General features: G+C 43.7%; 1 protein-coding gene across 2 annotated transcripts in view; it reads left to right on the plus strand.

Annotated features, from left to right (window-relative positions):
* The window catches only part of FAM219B (family with sequence similarity 219 member B), a 141,210-nt gene extending 132,176 nt beyond the window's left edge, over positions 1-9,034 (plus strand). Inside the window, exon 6 of one of the 2 annotated variants that reach the window (XM_086959328.1) lies at positions 6,752-8,751. In XM_086959328.1, the coding sequence (XP_086815454.1) occupies positions 6,752-6,907 (156 nt within the window). In that variant the 3' untranslated portion in view covers positions 6,908-8,751. Of the gene's footprint in view, positions 1-6,748 lie in introns of both variants that reach the window. The other variant, XM_086959327.1, reaches the window with a different exon arrangement.
* Positions 9,035-21,828: the final 12,794 nt, after the last annotated feature.

Below are 21,828 nucleotides of genomic sequence, written 5' to 3' on the forward strand. Positions count from 1 at the left end.
TTCTAAGATGATGGTTTCCTGCATCCTTCTTTTTGCACCACGCAAGGTTAGATCACGTTTTTCCTGGGTACCCCACAGTGCGTGCCTCATTAGGAGTTGCGGGGGGAGGTCCAGGGCCCCCTCCCCTGCTTGCACCCAGTACGAAAGACCGGATTACTCCAACCCTGTGGGCCAGTTTTGTTTTGCTCCCGCAGGGTGGGAGCAATTCAAAGCATTTTCCCGCCCAAAAACACGGGCAGGGAAATGTCTTGTTATTCCAGTGGGTGGTAGCAGCTTTGGGCTCCTGTCTGGTCCCGAGGCCAATGTAAGGCTCAGGGAGGCTGGACTGTGCAGCCCTGTCGCCTTAATTTAAATTGCGGGCCCGGGCTCTTGGAGGCTTGGGGAGGTGGGCCATGTGCCCAACTTCCCCATAAATATACATTGTCTCCCCACTCTCTCCCTTGGCCCAGGCCCATCAGAGGGGTGGGGAGATTGAAATTGGCACTTTACATTTTTTTTTATTGTATCCCGAATTTGCGGCAATTTAAACAAATACATAATAAAAAATATTTTTGGCCTGGTGCCCCCCACCACTAGGCGAGAGTCAGGGGATCCCTATACTGCTTCTGAGTCCTAAGATGGCTGCTCCCCCTTCCTGGTTGAGGTGGTGAGATCTGTTGGCTGTGCGGATCCTTCACAGCATGATGTATACAATTTTGTTGACCTTAATTTTTCCAAAACTACTGAGCGGATTTGCACCAGAATGCAAAAAGCACTCTTTATGGACCTAGATACATTTGGTGTAAATCCATTCAGCTGTTGCTGTGTTTAAAGTTCCTATGGAAAAATGAATGGGGAAAACCCCTCCGCTTTTTTCTCAGCACCCCTTTGACAGTTCACCCCACAACTTTCCATATGCAAACTAGTCAAAAAGTAGCACTTCTTTGGAAAGTTTAATGGAGATTCGTCAAACCACGCCAAAGTTGTTAGCAACACAAACAAGACATTTCCGATGGCAACACAATCCTACCTAGAACTACCCTGTGGCAACTGCCGCTGGGCTATATATCTGCCCTGTTCAACTTTTATCCACGTTTTGCTTCAGTTTATGACAGCATAGAGAAGGTGTCAATGTATCAGCCCACTTCTGTTCTGCCATTAGCTGTCTTGTACTGTGAGTGACGGTATTTTGCCTGATCTTATATCGACACCCATCCACAAATAATGCATTTTTGTTGCAAGCATTTGGCTAGCACTTTTTCTTTATTTTTTGTGACTTACGCTTGCAATTAAAGCAAATGTGACGTTTCTCAACTATTCAAGGGGGGGTGGGGTGGGGGGGAGGGGATCATGCTTGTCCTCATAGACCGCACTACAGCTGTTCCTGATCTCACAAGAGAGATAAAGTGGGTTCTCTATTCTCGTTCAGTGAAGCAATGGAGTATAGTTTTGGGTGATGCGCACGGGCTTGATTTATCTATCCTCTGGCTCCCTCGATCTACTGACATCCATTTGGAGAACACTTCAGGATGTTCTATTTGCCACTGTTTGCAAAAGGAAATGCAATATTTTCATTTGCAGAGAATGTTCGTGTGTGGCTCTCGGGGAATTAACTACTAATCTGCTTGAAATTATTTTGGCATGCTACTTTAGACCTGTACCATTTAATCCTCGGATTTTGGTAAATTGAAGATGTGCCCGCATTGTTGCAAAAGAAAAATATAATCCGATATTCTGTGTTACATCTTCCCTTCATTGAAGATTGCAAGAATGGAATGCCTGCTCTTTCAGGTCAAAGGCACAGTGTTCCATTTTAAATGTCAAAACTGAATCTGAACTCCACATTTCTGCAGTGGTAAAGTATAGCCACTAGGGCCGCCTGGAAGGTATACTTGTTCTTATTGAAGGTGAATACTTCTACTAAGACTGCATATTCAGGAAGATGATTCGTTTTGTATGCAGTGGAACTACAGTACTTATTAATACTAAAACAAAATGAAATTGTATTCTTAAAATAAAGAATGGGAAATAAAGAGTCTGTCAATATATTTTAAAACGTCAAATGTTGCAACATGTGGTAGGTATTTGGGAAGGGCAAGTAGAATGGGATTGATATATTCCACTAAAGCTGATACGAAGGCCCAGACCACCAATTGTTTTTCTCTCCCAAGGACAAATGATAACATCTTTTTAAGGCTTCTGAGAAGGGTGAAGCAGGTGATCTTACCGACGTGGGGAGAAAGTTTTGACTATTGTCGCTTGCAACCCTGATGTTCATTAAGGAACTAGTAGTGGTGAGAACTAAGGCAAAATTTGGAGGCCTCATGATTATTTTTTTTTGGGTCCTTATTTCGCACACTCACTTCTGTCACTTCTGACGGACCAAACTTACTCTCCGTTTACCCTTTTATCCATACCACCGATGAGAGAGCCAGGATTTTCAGTTGAGGAAGAGGGTTCTGACCTTCTGGGCCAGACCTCGCCCGATATAGTATCTGAGAACCCATTTGGTTTAATCATTGGACCAAGAGAGGAGCTGAATAACTCTGTGCTCCCACCTATCATACCGTTGGCTGCTCTCCCCCCCCCCACCCCCTATCCCCCCCCCCTCCCTGATGCCCACCCCTCCTCTCCTTCTAGCCAAGTTACCAAGGGGGCCCACATTCAAGATCTTTTTATATAAGCACAGTTCCTGTCCATCTTGCATACATGTGCAACGGAGCGCAGCCATTTGGCCTTAGAAGGGCAAGAGGTAGATATCCACTGCTTACAAATTTCTCTTCTCCCTAGTAAGATTAAATAAAACAACTTGCTGTAGTTTCCCTGGGGTACTTTTCTGGCCCTGATGAGCATCCACAAATGATTATCTCAGGCTTACCTCAAAGCTGCAAGGGAATATAACGTTCAGTACTTTACCAATTTCTTCTCAAAATTGCTGAATACCAGGATAGGTCACGCAGCCCGCATTTCCTACACTAGGCTTCCTCCACGTCTTGCAGCTTGGCCATTCTCCTAGGCATCCAGAAGTCTCTGTGAAGGGAGAACAAATTATTCCTTCTCAGAAAGGCAGGTTTTACCATACTATAAAGAAGGCGCATAGATACTTGCCTCATGTCCTTGATCTGCAAATTCACGAGATGTTCTCCCCATAGCGTCCCAGGCAGGCAGAAGTCTCCATCCATGATGTCCAGTATTAACCAATACCATCCTGATAACCTCCTGCTTTCGCTGAGGCGTGTTCACCAAAAGCTCTCCCAGTTGTGCCACTCTTCCACCCCCCCCCCCCCCCCTCCCCCCCCAGGCCCGGGCACAAATATATCAGATGATAGAATTTAAATTTGGAGGTGGATCCCCTGGTCATTGCCTGTAACTCTGCCCAAGAGCAGAGTTTCTCGGCCTAGAGCAGCTGACCCCAATGTTAGTATTCCCGCTTCTTTCAACCCAATTGCCATTCTATCCTCCAGACACTGAAGAGTTCCTGGGGAATCCCATATTGGGGCAAACCTACTGTAATACGGCAAATTAGTTGCTTGAATAATCTGTGCCCAGAGCAATGCCGCCGCCTGTAGCACTTTTAATCTCACCTTTTTGATGTAACACATCATCAAACGTATACAAAAACATAATCTCTCCCATCCTTTACCTCCTTCACCATTGCCTTCCACCAGTGATTACCTCCAGCGTCACTCAAATCAGTCAGCAGGGAGCTAACGTTTTTAGGCTGAAAGGCCCAGGCATAGAATTGAAAATCTGGCAGCGCGATGCGTCCTTTAACGAGTTTTCTACCCAGTTTTTTTAATTGAGCCCTTGGAAGCCCAGATAAAGGAGTTGATTCTCCCATGTCATTTTTTGTAGCCAGGATTTCCTAAAGTGTAGCAGTAAGGCATAAAAAATAAAAGTGAATTTGGGGAGTACAGACATATTTATTAAATTCGCTCTACCAAACAGCATTCATGGTAAATGTGACCAGCTCAGTAAAAGGCTATTGGTTTCCACCATTATCCAGTTGAACGTTAATTCCGCTATTTTATCCAGATTTTGACTAAACCTGATGCCCAAGTATTTCAATGCTCTTGTCATAAGACCGATTTCTAGTTCCATATTACACACTGTGATTTCTGTTTTTGATGTATTTGCCTCCTATCAGGACACTTTCTATCATCATATAAAGAGTTTATTTACCCAAAGGCTGCTCATAAAGGGCCTTATGTCTTTCTAATCTTACAGGCTACAGGATGGTTATACTGGCTATACAGGGTAAATAGTAGCAGAGAGAGGGGTCAACTCTGCCTACTCCCTCTTGTTATATGAAAGTCTGCCGTTAAATTGCCATTTAGCACGATTCTTGCCAAGGGTGGCGTGGAAATCTCCTGTATCATCCCACAGAACTTGTCCTTCTAGTTATAGGGCCCTAAAAGTGTGTGCAAATGTTGCCAGTTCACACGGTCTAAGCTTTGGTGTCATCCAGCGTGATGACGACAAGTGGCGCCTTATTTGCCACAGCAAGATTTATAGCTCCTATTAATTGATGGGTGAATTCATGCATGTATCGCCCTTTCATAAAACCCTTCTGATCCTCTAGTAAAATCCCTCCCATCACCTTACTCCATCTGTTAGCCAGTAGGTTTGCATAGAACTTCTAAACGCAGTTAAGGAGAGAAATGGGTCTATACAAATCACACAATGTAGGATCCTCGTCCGACTTAAAAATCAAAGTGACAGTGGCCTCCTCCCAAGACGTGGGTAGAGGGGCACCTTCTTTTAAAATCCTCATAAAACTGGGTGATGACATCCCCGAGGGCCATATAAAATTCATTAAGGAACCTATCTGAGCCCGCTACCTTCCCTATTATGCTCTTATCTATATTCTGCCTAACTTCCCCATGAATAATCACCTAATCTAAGTTTGTTTTTCTCCTCTTCTGAGCGCTTAACTATAGGTAGCCTTTCCAGCCACTCCTTGACTGCTCCTCCGGGGTACACAGGTCTTCTGTGTATAGAGCCAGGGAAGTCTAAAAGGGAATCTTCCACCTCCCTGCTCTTCTAGGACTAGGAGTTTCCCAGTAGTCCTACATTTGACCTCCCTCACTTTACTCCTCTGTAGACCACCTGATAGATTTCCATACTGAAAGCTGGTTACCCAAAGAAGTCTGCTTTGTTCAAGCTATGCGTCCGAAGGTTAGTCGACATCCAGTATGCTCCTGCCAATAGGCACTTGTGAAACATTGCCTCATGTTCTCCCTGCTCATCTGAATTCAGCTATGCACCATAGTTAAGGAGAAGCCAAAAGGATGGAACAAAGATAGCCAGAGGGATGAGGTAAGCATTAAACAATGTAGTGCTTAATGAGAAACTGTGAGGGACTTCACAGTTCAAGGGCACACAATGTGATCGAAGAAAACGGGTGGGGGGGGGGAGAAGAATGTTGCTGGCCAGTGTTAAAGGATCATGGCTAGTTTAGCATGTGTAATCTAATCAGCAGAGATTGCAAGGCATTGCTAAGGATACAGGGGTCTCAGTGCCTAATGCTCCAGTGAGATCTAAAGGGATTATGGCGCTGGTGCTTCTTTGACACAGAATCAGGCAAAAACTGGCACTTTACCGGATTTAAAGCTTTAGAACCTTCTAGGATGCTTACTACAAATCTTTTTATTCAAGATCTTGGGCTAAAAATAGCCTCTGCCAGTGGGGCTGACATTCGCTTCTTTTCAGAAGTGGAATCACTATAGCTTGCTTAAATTCAAAAGCGGCAGAGGTCAGTAATAGATTAAGTTAATGTCAAATCATAGGGAGTACAAACCTGGGGGACCTCTGGTACAGGGATTCCCATTGTCCATAATAGAAAAAGCGTTTTATCAAGAAATATGTAACAAATGTTTTTTTTTTTTTTTAAACTAAGTATTCAGTTCTTATTTAACGTTTTATTTAGTGCTTCTTGGGGAATCCGTGGGTACTGTATGTGCTAATACTCCTTAAACATCTGTATCGGAGTTCTCAAGCTAAAGTAGCCCTGAGAACGGATAAGCTGCCTTCCAAATGTGATTTAATGCAAAATATGCATCTGGAGGTTTTCATACCATTTCCCTCGCCTTCAGAATGCACCGATTCATACATCGGACTTTGGTGGATCATGGTGTCAGGTGAATTCTGGCTACCATGTGACCTGTGAGTGTACTGCTACTTCAAAGCTGACATATCCGGATGGATGGTTTAATGCATTAAACTGTTACCAATCGGCAAAGAAAGCTAAGGGTTGCTTAGGAGCAGTCCAGCTCTGCTTTCAGATGCAAGGGAGGAGTGCAATCTAGACATGTCGTTTTGCAGTGATTTGTGGCTGTACTACTTTCACATTGTATGTAATCTCCAGCCCTGCTCCAGGTGTGTGTTACTGCCATGATAGCATTAAAAACAAAAAGGAGTCTGAAGCAAAGTTTGCATTGGAAGCACGAGCTACCTCTGGCTGTGTTTCTCTTGCGGGTACTATTTCTTTCTGTTGATTTTTAATCTCCTTCCGCTATCAAGGTTTTCACATTTTGACATACACTTTTGATGGGTTCTGACTTCAGTGGTGTGTGAAATTAGTCCAGAATTGACAGAAGGGCACAAGTGGTGCCATTGGCATGCATAGAGGCCACTCGAGTGTCATTGATAGTGCCGGTGGCATATTATAAGTCACGCCTCCTTATGTCCAGACTGATTTAGCTCTTCTCTTGTGCTTCCCCTGGATGTAGTGAACCACTAACTTACTCTTTATTATCTCCCATGCCAGCAGGTGAGCCAGGATCTGAACCGGCAGCTGCTTCAGGACGGGTACCACCTCGATGAAATTCCAGATGATGAGGACCTAGACCTCATCCCTCCGAAGCCAGCGGCAGCTCTTTCTTGCTCCTGCTGCTATGGGGAAAACGGCTCCTGCAGCGTCCAGTAGTGAACCGGAGGTGAATCTGAAGACTTTGTTCTATGGGTCACCAGCATGAACAGATGCAATGGATATCTTGACATGCACAGTCGAAGCGTTCTCTTGCGGTGCCCAAGGTTTTGTGAAGATTCCAGCAACCAAAGGGTAAAATCCGTTGTTACAATGGAGACCAGGTTATGAAAGCACCCCTTCCCTTTTTCGATTGGCTAAGCCTTTCTTCTTAAAGCAGAATCGTAGGTGCTGGTGAAGTACCCGTAGCTGAACAAAGTTTGTGTTCAAGCTGTGACGCTAGAAGAATGGGCTCAATGTCAGAGTTGCTGCGTAGGAAGTGGCCGAAGCCAGCATGTGATAGCGTCCCATTCAAGTTCTTGTTTCTCTCAAGGCTTTAAAAGGAAGTAAAATCCCAGTTCAAAATCATTCCAACCTCAGAATTGCGAGACTGCACAAGAAGAAGCAGTAGGAAATCTTTCCCTGGACTGTTAACAAGAAGTGCCTTCTGACCTGTGCGCCGTTGCTGTTCCCTTCAAAAGAGTGGTTGGTGTGTGATGCTCAGCAACGTGGACGAACGTATACAGCTTGGAGAGATACTCTCCCTGCCTAAAATAGCTCTTTTGTGTTGCACATTTATATCTTCTACCCGACTAGCTTTCCATTTCATGAACTAGAGATTATTTTGAGAACTGTAAGAGAACTACCTGTGCTCAATGTTAAGGAAGATGTAAGAGTTTCTCTTGCAGAGGATTGAGTCAGTGACACTAAAGACATTCATAGAATTATTAATTGTGCTCTTTTTTGCACACCTGCACTCTATGCCTTGTGATGCTGAAATTGTGATCACTCAAACACTAGGTTTTGGATGCTTGCATCAGTGTATCTCAACATTGCCTCTATGAGCATCCCATCCACCACTACATCATTCAATTTTGATGTTTACACTACATTAATATGGTGACTAACCTTGGCCTTCACTATTAAGTACCTAAGCTGCCTATTGGTAGCCTTCGCACGTGTACGTTATTTCCGCCTCTTTGGGATCTACACATGAAATCTGGAGTTTGCGTACGTGTGTGTTTTTACTTTAAATCTCTGGTTATTCTCAAATCTAATGGTGTTGAGGAGTGGGTGTTAGTATGAAATATTGGTTTACTTCTCCATTGTTTAAGGCACAAAAGCACTACATCTCTACTGCCCTAGAGACATCCACCCACCCACTCACTCCTTGATCAAACGTTGAACTGGACCAATTTCTGTAGAGGGAGTTTCATTTGAAAACGAAATGACTGTTTCACCTTCCATTGGGGGAAGTCTGCTTTCCTGTCTGGATTAAGTTTGCTTAATTTCCCTCCGTTTTACGTGGAGGAATTTGGAGTATTGTATATTACTATGTTGGCTAAGGCTGCACCTCCTTAATTTCTATTACTCAGCAGTGATTTTACATTACTAACCCCTATAACACGTTATTTGCTCTGCTGAAATTCATAAGTGCTACTGATTTATCTCAGTTAGTTGGTAGCTGCTGCTTGCCTTTCCTTTTTTTTTTTTTTTTTTTTAAATTATATAACTGAGCCATATAAGAAAATGTTTGAGTAGTTATTATGGCTATGTCAGACCTCCATTGCCGACTGATAGATTGCTCAGATATAGGTATTAATTGGCAGTCGTCCGTTTTTATATTGCCCTTATGCTAAAAGTGAGTGTGATCAGTCTGACTGCTGTCAGGCTCTGCTTTTGTTTGATGGCCTGCCTTTTAGAACACTTCTCAGCTAGGTCAAGAGCACATTGAGCACCTATTACATACCTGCCCTTCAGAACATCCAGATGTTGATTATTGGTTCATCCCATATCACAACCCTCATTGGCTAATGTCTGCCACGCTTGTCTCGGCTCTGTGCACTCTCACATGTTCTCTCTGTCTCGTGCCTTTGTACACTCAGCACTCCGGTGCTGCTTGTTTTTGTGGTTTTTCATTTTTTTAAGCATATAATCTTATACCCTCAACATGTATTCCTGACCCATTAGAGAGGGAATGTTGGCCTCGTTGGTTCAGAGTCAGAATTGTGGGCTCATCCTGAACATCACCGGTCACTGGAAACTAAGGTGAATTCATTAAAATTCATAGAAGAGGTGGGGCAGCCATGACAAAGATTGTATGGAGTACTTGTTGAGATCACCACACATGATAAACCTACAACAGCTCGTTTGACGCTAATCTGAGCTGTGGCAGTAGATTCGAATATGTAATATTTGGCAGGTTAAAAGAAGGGTGTCTATGTGCGCAGTAAATCATACTGGGTCCTTAAGATGTAATTATCTTGCCTCATCAGTGGAGGCGTAAATCACTCACATGTGGCCGAAGGTTCACCACAGCTAGAAACTGTGATGCTGAATTCTTAATGTGCTGGAATGCAAAGATGAATGCTATTACCATAATCAGTTCAGAAAAGGGGGTGGTGATGAACAGAGTGTCTGAATTAAGCAGACCACTCTTACCCAGTCCAAAGATCAGGGCTTGATCCATCACCGTTATTTCTCACTGCACCATCCCAGCTCAGAACCTGGCTATATGCAAATCAGTCTGTCCCTGGCCCAGTGCATCATGGGAACAGGGCAGACTAAACTACCAAGCCAATTCTTCACCAGAAAGGAGACAAGCTTCCGGGGACCGGTTTCTGGCATTTCAGCCATCGTCGGCCCGGCTTGCTTGAATCCTGATGGTGCAGTGAGCAAGGGGCTCATGTCTGAAGGGTATACTCAGATGTGAGTCCCTTGCTCATTGCACCATCAGGATTCAAGCAAGCCGGGCCGACGACGGCTGATATGCCAGAAACCGGTCCCCGGAAGCTTGTTTCCTTCCCAGTGTAAGAATTGGCTTGGTAGTTTGGTTTGCCCTGTTCCCATCATGCACTGGGACAGGAACAGACTAATTTGCATATAGCCTGGTTCTGAACTGGGATGGTGCAGTGAGCTAAAAAACGGTGTTGGATCTAGACCTGATCTCTTGACTGGGTTGAGAGTATTCTGCTTACTTCAGAAACTCTGTCCATCACCACCCCTTGTTGTTAAATATTTTGTCCACCCTAAGCGTGGAAGGGTATACTCAGATGTGAGTCCCTTGCTCATTGCACCATCAGGATTCAAGCAAGCCGGGCCGACGACGGCTGAAATGCCAGAAACCGGTCCCCGGAAGCTTGTTTCCTTCCCAGTGTAAGAATTGGCTTGGTAGTTTGGTTTGCCCTGTTCCCATCTTGCACTGGGACAGGAACAGACTAATTTGCATATAGCCAGGTTCTGAACTGGGATGGTGCAGTGAGCTAAAAAAACGGTGTTGGATCTAGCCCTGATCTCTTGACTGGGTGAGAGTATTCTGCTTAACTCAGAAACGCTGTCCATCACCACCCCTTGTTGTTAAATATTTTGTCCACCCTAAGCGTCCAAGGGTATACTCAGATGTGAGTCCCTTGCTCATTGCACCATCAGGATTCAAGCAAGCCGGGCCGACGACGGCTGAAATGCCAGAAACCGGTGCCCGGAAGCTTGTTTCCTTCCCAGTGTAAGAATTGGCTTGGTAGTTTGGTTTGCCTTGTTCCCATCATGCACTGGGACAGGAACAGACTAATTTGCATATAGCCAGGTTCTGAACTGGGATGGTGCAGTGAGCTAAAAAACGGTGTTGGATCTAGCCCTGATCTCTTGACTGGGTGAGAGTATTCTGCTTAATTCAGAAACTCTGTCCATCACCACCCCTTGTTGTTAAATATTACCATAATCAGGTCAGAAGGAACTGGGAGTAGCTATCGCTATCCGCTCTCTTGCTGAAGAAGCATAGGTAGATGTATTCTGGGTATTAATATAGCCTTATAGCCCGCTGTAGAGGGCTATACCGGCTATTAAAGGCCCTCTCCAGCGTTAAAGGCCCCGAGCCGAAGGCGAGGGCCTTTAACAAGGGAGAGGGACTTTAATAGCGGTATAGCCCATCTACCAAGGGCTATAAGGCTATTAGAACATTCTGTCACTAGAGGACAGAATGTTCTAACAAAAAAAAACAAAGCCTTTTGGAAGCGTGAGGGGATTGGAACCGCTTCAGGCTCCCTGAAGCCTTTGTTCACAGACAGAGCTGTGAACAAAGAAACATTGGAATGTTGGAGCTCCAGGCTTATACCAGCCATTATAAGCCCAGAGCACGCCATTGTTTTCAATGGAGCTCCCAACATTCCAATGTTCTAATAGAGAAAACAGAATCCCCCGGAGCAGTTCTGGAGTGCTGGAGTTGTCCAGGTTCCTTAAAAGGATAATGTACCAGGGAGGATGATCAGGATTCTGTTGCTTTGGGCTTTCTTACTTACAGGGCAAAATGTTCCTGTTTGTGCCACGGTACTCCTTTCACTATGCAGGCGGCAACCTGCCTGTACTTTCCAGAGGGGAGAAAGATTCCCTAGTGAGCTTTTGCTGTGAGCAGATGCACCCGCCTGTAGGTGGGGGAGGGGGTCTATAGGGACCCCTTTCCTGCCTCCTGAGGGCTGCCTTGTGGGGGTGCACTGACACTGCACCACCTTTTTGTGGTGTACTGTCAGTGTAGCTCTGCTAGAGGTACTTTTGGCTCTTCAAGCTTAAAACCAGCCAAGCTTTCATGTAGCTTCTGGCTGTCACTCAACCTGTAACCTTTTGCACCAAGAATTTAAAAACAAATCATTAGTCTTTGATATAAAACGGGACTGGGAGACATATACCCATCTAGTGACTTGGCTGCACAATGTGAAACCACAGTGTCTTTCCCACAAATTCCTATTGAATATGAACACAAACTTGGTCTAACTGAATATTAGATGGACATTCTCAAGTAGCAGACCGATCAGCTAAGATAGATGCTCATAATTCAACAAACACTCCTATGTCATGTAATTCTGGCAGTCCCCATTTGTCAGAAACCTTCTACTTCCTCTTTTTTTTTTTATTTATCTTTATTTGCCTTGTTGCCACCCTTCGTCTAACGAAACACCCCCCTGGGTTTTCAACCTCATTTACTGGATACGGGGGGTAGATAACAGCTTAGAGAACAGAGGCCCCCCACGACCGGGAACCCTCGAAAAACCACTGGAGGGCCTCCTCCCCAGCCACACATTCAAACCCTTCCCTTATTTTCCTGCACACACAGAAAAGTTTTCCACCAGCCGAGGCAATTAAAGGCTTAATCATTTGAATATTATCTCAAAACCAAAAACCCCTACCTTCGCCCATATCGTGCTAGGAAAAGGCTTCCAGAAATTGTATCTTATTCTCGTCTGATCTGAAATATCCAACTTCACAACAAATCTCATTGAATGTAGCCAGATACCCTCTGTAGGGGTGACTGGGGAGTCCCAGAGCTTACACAGCTCTCTTCGAGCCAAAAGCACAGCGTAAAATACTTCCTCTTTGGAAATGTATTGATTCTAAGTTGTTGATTTTTGGCCTCTGGCATGGGTATTAGATGGTCAGTGCTGTAGACAGCTTGCTCTAGATGTATGTTAAGCAAGTGATCTCACACCACAGGACCTTTTATTGCTCTGAGTTTTTAACTAAATGGGGATGTACAATGTCTGTTGTTAATGGAGTTAAGGTTACTCGGTTAAACACAATGGGTGTACATTTGTTTTTACACATGATAGACCACATGAGCAGTCTTAACCACATTGCTGCTTGAGAGAGTTTCCTCCTGTGCTGGAACTCATTTATTCCCATTGTTCATGACGAGCTCAGCTCGTCAGGAGCACTGTACTGCATGACGAGCTGAGCTTCTTTTTTTTTTTTTGTATCCCAGCATTTGTTCAGAAACTGGTTTTGCCTTTGTCTTCCAAGCGAGACCTTCTCTCTCTTTTTTGTCAAAAATATTTTTATTGAGTTATTCAGGAGCAAACAGTGTACCAATAAGCATAGCCATAGCCAAAGGTCCCTCGCAGGGGAGTATGCATGCACGATGAAGGCATGACAATCAGAGAAGGCAACAGTAAGTAGCAGCAACCAGACATCGGAAAGGGAGGGCTCCCCACTGCAGGTCATTAGTTAGCAAAGCGTCTCAGATGGGAAAAACAGCGAAGGAGGCCACACCACAAGGAGCCTAGTCTCGTAATCAATCGTAGCGTCATCCTATTGGAAGTGACGGTTGAAACCCCCCCCCCTGGGACTGCTAGGTGATGTATGGAAGAACTGGCATTGGCTGAATTGCCTCCGTAGGAGGCAAACATTGCACCCTGAATAAGAAACAAAACCCCTCCCATGTCCTCCCGCCCCCAACCCCCCCCTTCCTAAATGATATTCGTCCCTGCATTCTTTGAAAGTGAGACGTTCGCCATCCCGGAACAGGTGGATCAAAGCTAGACAGCGGCCTTGTTTCCAGGAGTCAAAGGGACCCTCATGGAGAGCCGGAGGAAAAAGGGGTGTGGTGGATCGGGGTGTATGGAGATGGGAAGGTAGTCCACCTATCATCGCCTGAAATTGTGTCCCATACCTTCAGAGTAGTATGTGTAGGCGTGCTCCGGTATGTGTTCGGAGGCCTATCTCTGCGAGGGCGCCAAGTCCCATATGGTCCGACCGTCACGTCTCGATCCACCTTCTCTTTTTTTAACAAGTATGGCTACTAAACATACATTTGTTTTATTTTATTCTTACTTTATTTGACCCCAGATTCCCAGTGTCTGCTAACTCTGCCCAAAACGTAGTGCTGGATTTTCTATGAGTTTGAATGTATGTGGCAGACCTGATTCTGTCTGTATACATTGAACTAAGGCCACCTTTAACCTCTTCGCTGCTCATGACGAGCTCAGCTCGTCATGCAGTACACTGGTCGTGTGCTCATGACGAGCTGAGCTCGTCATGAAATAATGTATTTCAAGGATCTGCAGCACTGGAGGGGAATTGCCTTAGCAGTCATGTGATTAAAGGGCCAAGTGCTAATTGGTGACATTATCCTATGCTTCTGCTTGGAATATTGAAAGAAAACCACCGGCTATTCCCTGTAGAAAGTCTGTATACCCATAATTTGTGGTTGCACCTGGATTGTGTGGTGTGCTGTTAAGGCTTTCGAAAAACATGCATAAAAATAGATGGGCACAATGGCGTGTCTTTGTACTACACAGTAGAGTGAAGGTTTTTCCATATAGTTTACTCACCATATCACTGATCAAAGATGGTGTCAGTGGAAGCTCTGTTGGAAATGTGAGGCCAAGTGAGTTGAGGAAAATTATTTTGAACACACCAAGGCATTAAAGTCACTGTGTCCTCTAGCACACAGAGCGATTCTATAGGAAATCATGGTTTGGGACATGTTGGCAAACAACCACACACGATCAGAGTGCTGCTCTAGATATACCTGTTCAGCCCCCACAGTGCTTTTTGATAATAGGAATCCTGTCTTACAATTTCTACCTGTATCTCCTATTAAGGAACAAGGTTGAGCCCCAACATGGCATTCATGACCCATTGTTTACACTGTCTGAGCACATTATTGGGTAAATAAATGCGCTTCAAAGTGTAGTTGGTTCATACAAGGCCAGGTGAATCTGTGCATCAAAAATTTGTATCCTGAGCTGTCTGGTAGATGTTAACTGCTGGATAAATGAACCTGTTCTCATCACTATTGAATTTTGCTGTGGAGCTGCATCTTCTGTGGCAACACCATACCATAGCATAGTAGGGATATTCTGCCCTATACTAGTGACATTCACAAATGCTGCGGTCACAAGCAATGAACATTGGGGCATATTACCAAGCAATAGCGATAATTATCGCTATTGCTTTGTTAGCGTGAAAAAATTAACGCTGAGCTGTGGCGATTTTTATCGCAGATAAACCTTGGTATTACCAAGGTTTATCGCAAATGCGATAAAAATCGGCCGCAATGCATGAATATCGCTGAAAAGTCCGCGATATTCATTCATTACCGAGCTAATGCTCTTAGCCATGTTATCCACCTCCCATTGGATAACATCGCTAAGAACTGCTCAGGGCAAGTGTTAGCTTTTGGTCGATATTCGCGCTTAGCGCGAATATCTCAAAGTTGGTAATAGGAGATAGCGATGTTAGCGACTGTTTTCAGTCGCTAACATCTTGGCACACCCACTATGCATGTCATTAGTGATAGATATCACTGACATGCAAAGTGGGGCCCAAGATGGTCGCTATCTCCTACTAGCTGTCGCTAACTAATGTTAGCGACAGCTAGGTAATAGGGAGATCATTTTATCTCCGCTTTCCTGGCTTTTAAAGCCAAAAAAGCGGAGATAAACCCCCTTGATAATATGCTCCATGGTTACCTATCTGATCCTTTTCCTCTTACTAGCATTAATCAAGGTATAGTATTGTGAAAAGCTTTTCTGTAACTCCATGGTATCTGCACACAGAACTGATTAGTGGTGTCCTCTGACAGCGTCCTGGAAATGTGGCACTGGATGGCCAAGTGATCACAATGAATAGTCTAGAGCAGAGATGTCCAGTGTAGGTCCACACACATGATGGTTTTTCATGATAGTACTATATCATAAATGTACGTAAAAAGTAATAATGCAACTTATGTACCTGTTACTCATCCTGACAATATAGATTAAATCTGGCCGATCTTGGCCTGCGATGGTCACCCCTTGTATAGTATGTTACACCAGGATCCTTTGAAACGAGCAGAGGATGGCTGCTTCAGAGTTATATTGCACTCTGCGGAAAACAATCACAATATTTAAAGTTAGCTGTTTTGTATATTCTTTGTTAAGCTGTTTGAATAATGATATATATGACAGTCTGAAGTGAGACTGGATAGTCCGTTTGTGGGTTTTTGTGTTTTTAAATAAAGAACGAAACTGACTTAAACGATGGATCTTTTGTTCTCTTCCCTCCAGGTACCAAACGGCCTGGCTGTGTGAAATGATCATAGTATATCATTTTCAGTCTTGGGAGCCAATTTAAAGACATGTAATGAAAAGGATCATGTTTTTTTTAAAACTGCTTTGTGTGCTGAACTTGACTTTTCTTCCCCTTGACTTATTTGGGGATTCCTTTTATATGGAGTTATTGTATTTATCATTAAATAACCATCGCAAACTAGTTCTAAACAAAAAGGTTTGAAAAAGAAAAGTTGAAGCTAATGAAGACATAGATCACTTAGTTCCAGATTGGATTTTTTTTTGCACGCAACCTAATCACTGTGTAAGATGTGGGCTCTAAAACACATGCAACACATTTGAGGGAAGATCATTTGAAACAACGGGAATATCTAAGCATTTAATCGTTTACACTAACCCTCTGCAGATACAAGTAGGGTGGGAAGGACGGTGTAGACTTCAGTTTGCTACCCCTCTGATCCACATCAAGCTGATCGTGTAGTGCCTTGCTTATACTACCTGAAGACCTGCTTCTTGACCAACGAGATGGAGGACTTCCGCCACACATCAAAGACCTAGTGAAGGTTGTCTTGTCATACCTCTAACCCCAAAACAGAGGACAGTAACTCTAGTTTTTCAGAAGGTCCTCCCAGCCTCAGTCTGATGCAGTCCATGTATATAATAATTCACTTCTTGATCAGTAATCAATCATCCAGGGAACAAGTATATAATATATATAAGCTTTCCTGTTTTCAGTTTCTATTTTTAGTAAATACTGGTTGGTTTTTTTCTGTTTTTTCAAGTGATCTCTATGCCTTAAAAAAAAGTAGCTATCAGTAGTTACACATTTTCGTGCAATTAAAAACAGAAACAGTGTTTTTCCCTTGTTTATGGAATGTTTTGATTTTATTATTGCTTGCTTTCTGCAATGATAGTGTATGGTATATAGACAGTGTACATACAGTGTATATGAGGGCCAAATACATTTTTACAAATCAAACTTAATGCAGTACCCCATACAAAACTTCTTCAGTAAGTCTTTGGTCATGCACACTCAATCTTTCCTTCCCATGTAAACTTTTATCTGTGAAAAGGCCCTTTCAACATTGGCACTTGAGACAGGCAACGCCAAAACAGCTGGTACACAATTTGCTAACTCTGGCCACTGACATAACTTTTCATGCTAACACTGGTGCACTTGAAGATTGCGATTTTCTGGGCAGGGTCTGCAACATATGCATCGAACTGAGCTCATTTCCGCTTTATGGAAGGGATCTAGAACTTGTGAAGAGTACCCAATGATGTTTTCCTGTAAATATCTAAGAATGCAGTAGAGTGTACTTTTTCACATCACTATCAATATGCGACCAAAGATCCCCATATTTTGTGACTTTGGTATCATCACTCAGCAAAATTTCTGTAAATGGTTGCCACATGGATAATATGGCATTCACGCCCTCTAGGATTAAGAACCATCAGCTAAGTGACACAGTTGGGATGACTGTTTCTTTGATGCCATGCAAAGCACACAATGAGAAATATTTGTGTTTTAGTTCTCGAGCATAACCAAACAGTGCACCAGAATGGACTAAAAAGTCAATAGCATTTTCATTTACTCTGATGATTGTAAAGATGCTTTCAGCTTACCATCTAACAAGTGTCAAGAATCTCTTACAGGGAAGCACTTCAGCTCAGGCATCGATTTTGACAGGTCATCACACAACTTTTTCATATACGTGGCTGAATCACTGCAGATGCAAGCAATATCCCTCCAATCTTCGTTGAACTTGGAAAGAACCTTTTTGCAGCAGCATTCCAATTGACACTACATTCCATATTTTCCAAAAGTCTTGTGTCATGTTCCCACCACTATCCCAGATGCTTGGTGATAGCATCTTTTCATATACCTGTCACTACGCCTTGCATTGAATGTTTAAAACCTTGGATGTTTGGCAATTCACCTACTATCAATACTGACTCACTAGAAAAGAGGCTGATGTATTAAGGTGGTTCTTTTTTTTTAATTTTTTTATTTTTTTTTATACCCATTCTCTGGGTAAAAATGAAGGCACATATTGGGAAAAAATCTTATGAAGCCAGCTATTTTACCTATCAGTGAAAGAATCAAACACAGCCAAAATATCAAATATGATTTTGATATTTCCTGATTCTCTACACTTTATAAAATAATTCAACAAGACCTAAAACATGCTTCTAAACCCTGCACCTTTAGACTAAAGATCACAAAACTGAAAAAAGCAAATCGATGAAACAATATTTCAGTGACATCCCTAAACAACAAAGCTCAAGCTGAATAATGTTAGCCCGGTCTTTCTTGCTGCTACCTTGCATACCAAAGTTACATTGTATTGACCCCCTTCAGGAAGAACTAAAAATTACTTTAACTCTCCTTTTCCATTCTTTGAATGGCAAATAGTTTGTGGTTTTGCTGGTATTTACACTGCTGAGGGCATTTTTACCTTGCTGTGGGGTTTTATCAGTTATTATGGGTTTTACCAGGACGGCCTAAATATATGGAAGGATCAATGGAATCTTGCTTGCAACTGGAGTGCACACATACAAGCTGTAAACCTCTCCCAAGTACATACGATTAGAGTGGATAACTTACTGCTATAGCAAGCATAGGGAATCGGATTAAGAAATTGAAATAAATCAAAACTGGCAAAGCCAATAACTTTAGCATTGGCCACCAGCCTTTTTGCTTCATCATTGCTTGTTTTGTGATGGTTTTTTGCGAACCTTTGTAGGGGAAGCTCCTGAGTCCTCCTCCATCTAAATAAATTTCATAAATAATAATTTTGGGGTGGGTGCACTGCGCACCTAAACGTATAATTTACAACCCTTGTCAGAGTGAACCATCCATCAAAGCCCCTAAATTAACCTGAGCACACCTCCCTGGTAGCTGTGGCACCCATCAGACAGGCTTAACTTGGGTCAATGTGTAAGGTATTTATGCAGTGCTACAACAGTAAAAACAAAAGTTGGAATGCAAAACAAAATCCCAAACAAATCAGAAAAATAGAGTAAAATTGAATCAACAAAAGGGAAAATATCCAATAAGGGGAAACAGAGCTATACATGGTTAAAGGTTTAAGTAGGAATAGTGCCAAGAACCAAAAAGTGCCAACTTTCACAGTAGACCATAACCTAGGTGCAATTTGATCCGGAGTGTCAGATATACCAGCCAGATTTGTAATAGTCGAAGAATTTTCCTTTTGACTTCAGTCATTCGAGGCATAATCCACCACAGGAGTACACTTGTAAAGCCTCAGGGGAGGCACTTGGAGACTCACAGGATGTCAAGCCAGAGTCCAAACAAAAGGATCCATTCCAGGTCCAATTGATAATAGTCAGCTGGGTAGTTAGTGGAAAAGGCCCAGTGTAACTTCTTGTGTCTCTGTAGGTTTAACAGGTTGTGAGACTATGACCCTGGAGTCCACTTTTTCCTGGATACAGGAGCAAGCAAATGTAATCTTTTAGTGCTCTTCTCAGCTTGCAGACAGCAGGTTCAGTGCTCTTCTGAGCTTCCTCGGGTCAAGGAGTGTTCTGAGGTGGGTGCCTGGTGCTACATTTATGCCTGCATGAGCTAGTTGGTGGGAATGAATTCTGGGCAGGCCCTCACCAATGGGTTAAAAGTTCCTTGTGCCAACACTAGTAACTTAGGGTATTTTCAAGATGGTGGAAGTCTTCAGCCACATTAAATTTGAGAGCAGGGGGTGTTGGGGGTGGCATGTTCACACGTACTATGGTAATCCTAGTCTCTTCCTACATCGAACACCAAAATCTATGTTGATGCAGGCATGATACCCCAATAAACCCAGAGACATAAGTCTAGTTAAACAAAGCCGAGTTTTTCAGCAAGCAGATAGTGAAAAGAAACAAATTGTTTTGGCATCCTGTTTCCCATCCTTTCAAGTGTGTCACAAGTTTTGTGTGTAAACCCCAGCAGACCTGTCAAGCAGGATCTGATAATGTAATGTCAAAAGGAGGGTCACTGTAATTGGAACCTTGATGGGCTCATCGCGAATATTGGGTCAGTCCAGAATGTTGTCTAAGGAGAAGGAAGATTAAGAAAGATCAAGGGGTTGAAACAGCAAGGTTGTAAGACATTTGTCAAATGAGCAGAGTGAGTGACACTCTCAAAGTTTGCAGCAGAGTGTTGCAGAACTTTGGTCCAAGAAAAGAGAACACTCTGCCTCCTTGGCTGGATTTTCAAATTCTGGGGGTGACAGACAGCAGAAGATGGCTCGAACACAGCTTGCTTGCGGGTGAGTACACGGACACCATTGCATCGCACACACCATTCAATAGGCAAACGGTGTAAGTCGTGTAGCAAACTGGCTATAGAGGTGAACTTGGGAGGGTGAAGCAGAAGACGTGCAGCAGCTTTTTGTAGAATCTGCAGACACCGGAGTAGTGCTTTAGCCACTCCCAAATAAAGAACATTCCCATAACTAGGGTCTGGACTAAGGTTCTCTGGGTAGAGGTATGAAGACCATTGACAATCGACTAAGCCATTTCAAGATGCCACAGCACATGGCTCGAGCTTGTTGATTGATGGCTCATAGAAAGTTTGTTATCCAGCCAAACTCCAAGATTCTCTACAGCTGGTAAAAGGCTGAGGAGATTGCCCACCATCAGAAACTCCGTCTTGTCCGAATTTAATTTCAGGGAGTTGGCGTGACCATGATTAGATGAGGGCATAAGCATTCTGATTGTCCTTCAAGGACAAAGATACCTCAATTTGTGTATCTGCGTAAGAAAAACGTGTGAAGCCACATTTTCCACTATCTCTGCTAAGGGTCTTACATTGAAGTTGAAGAGAAGTGGATCCCTGAGGCTAAGGGGTGATAGTTTGATCTGTTTTGGTGTGTATGATCCGGAAAGGTATGATCATACAGGAAGGATTTTAGCCAGGATAGGGCAGTGTCCCAAACTCCCATTACCTGCGCTCTCTTACGGAATGTGGTTAGATTTACAGTGTCAAATGCTGCACTGAGGTCCAATAGAATCAGTGCAGCAGCCCCACCTTAATCTAACTGGTGTCTCAGGAATTGTGTAACACCGAGGAAGGCCGATCAGCACTGTGGCCTGCTCAAAACCTAGCGGAATTCCGCTCCTGCGCTGAGATTTTTTAAATCGCACTTTACGTGACGAGCTGGGCTCGTCATCAGCGTGCGAGGAGGCTACGCCATGACGAGCCCAGCTCGTCATCAGCCTGGAAGGGGTTAAGTTCCGTGTGAAATGCTGGTTCAAGTGCTACTCCAACAGTTTGGCCAAAATGGGTAATTGAGATATGGGTGTGTAATTTGACCAGGTAAATGGATCCAGATTGGGGTTTTTCAATTTCAATTGAGGGGGGTTTGGGAACAATGTCCTCCGACAGTGATGAGTTTAGCAGTTTCATAAGCTGCTTCAGTATAGTGTGGTGGAACTTACAAAGTACTGCCGGGGGCAGGGATCCAGTGGCGAGCCAGATTTAGTGGATGCAAGAAGTGCCATAAAAGAGGGCCCCTCTAAGGGCTGAAACATATGCAGTGTGCTGGCTACATTAAGGAGGGTACTTGACTGCTAGCCTCACCTGTGATAAGGAAAGCAGACTGGATATCTACCACTTTTCTTTTTTTAAAGGAAAAGTTAGCTAATTTATCACGCAGTAGTTTTGATGGCGGCAGTTAGCAGGGTCAGAGAGTTTTAACTGCTTGGAAGATTTATTCATATAGAACGCAGCTTTAGCAGCACAACACTTTTTTAGTAGGTTTTTAATGCTGATTTGTAGCTTTGTTTGTCCTTATTGCTAAGTTTTACGCCACACTCTCTCAAGTGGTTTTCATTACTTTTTAGGTCTCGGCTAGAAGCGAGCGAAGCTCGCTCTCGCCAGAGACCTTATTGTTACCGGCTCATCTTCCCAGGAGGACAGCACTGGCCGCGCGCGCCGATTTGTTAAGGCCACGCACACGAGAACGCGCTCGCGGCCAGGTGCTGTCCTCCTCGAAAGCTGCCTCCCTTCCCCGTGCAGGGCGGGCCGCCGCGCTGCCTGCGGTGACCCGGAAGCATTGTCGG

The sequence above is a fragment of the Lissotriton vulgaris genome, chromosome 2_2, assembly GCF_964263255.1.
Source record: "Lissotriton vulgaris chromosome 2_2, aLisVul1.2, whole genome shotgun sequence".
Taxonomy (NCBI): Eukaryota; Metazoa; Chordata; class Amphibia; order Caudata; family Salamandridae; genus Lissotriton; species Lissotriton vulgaris.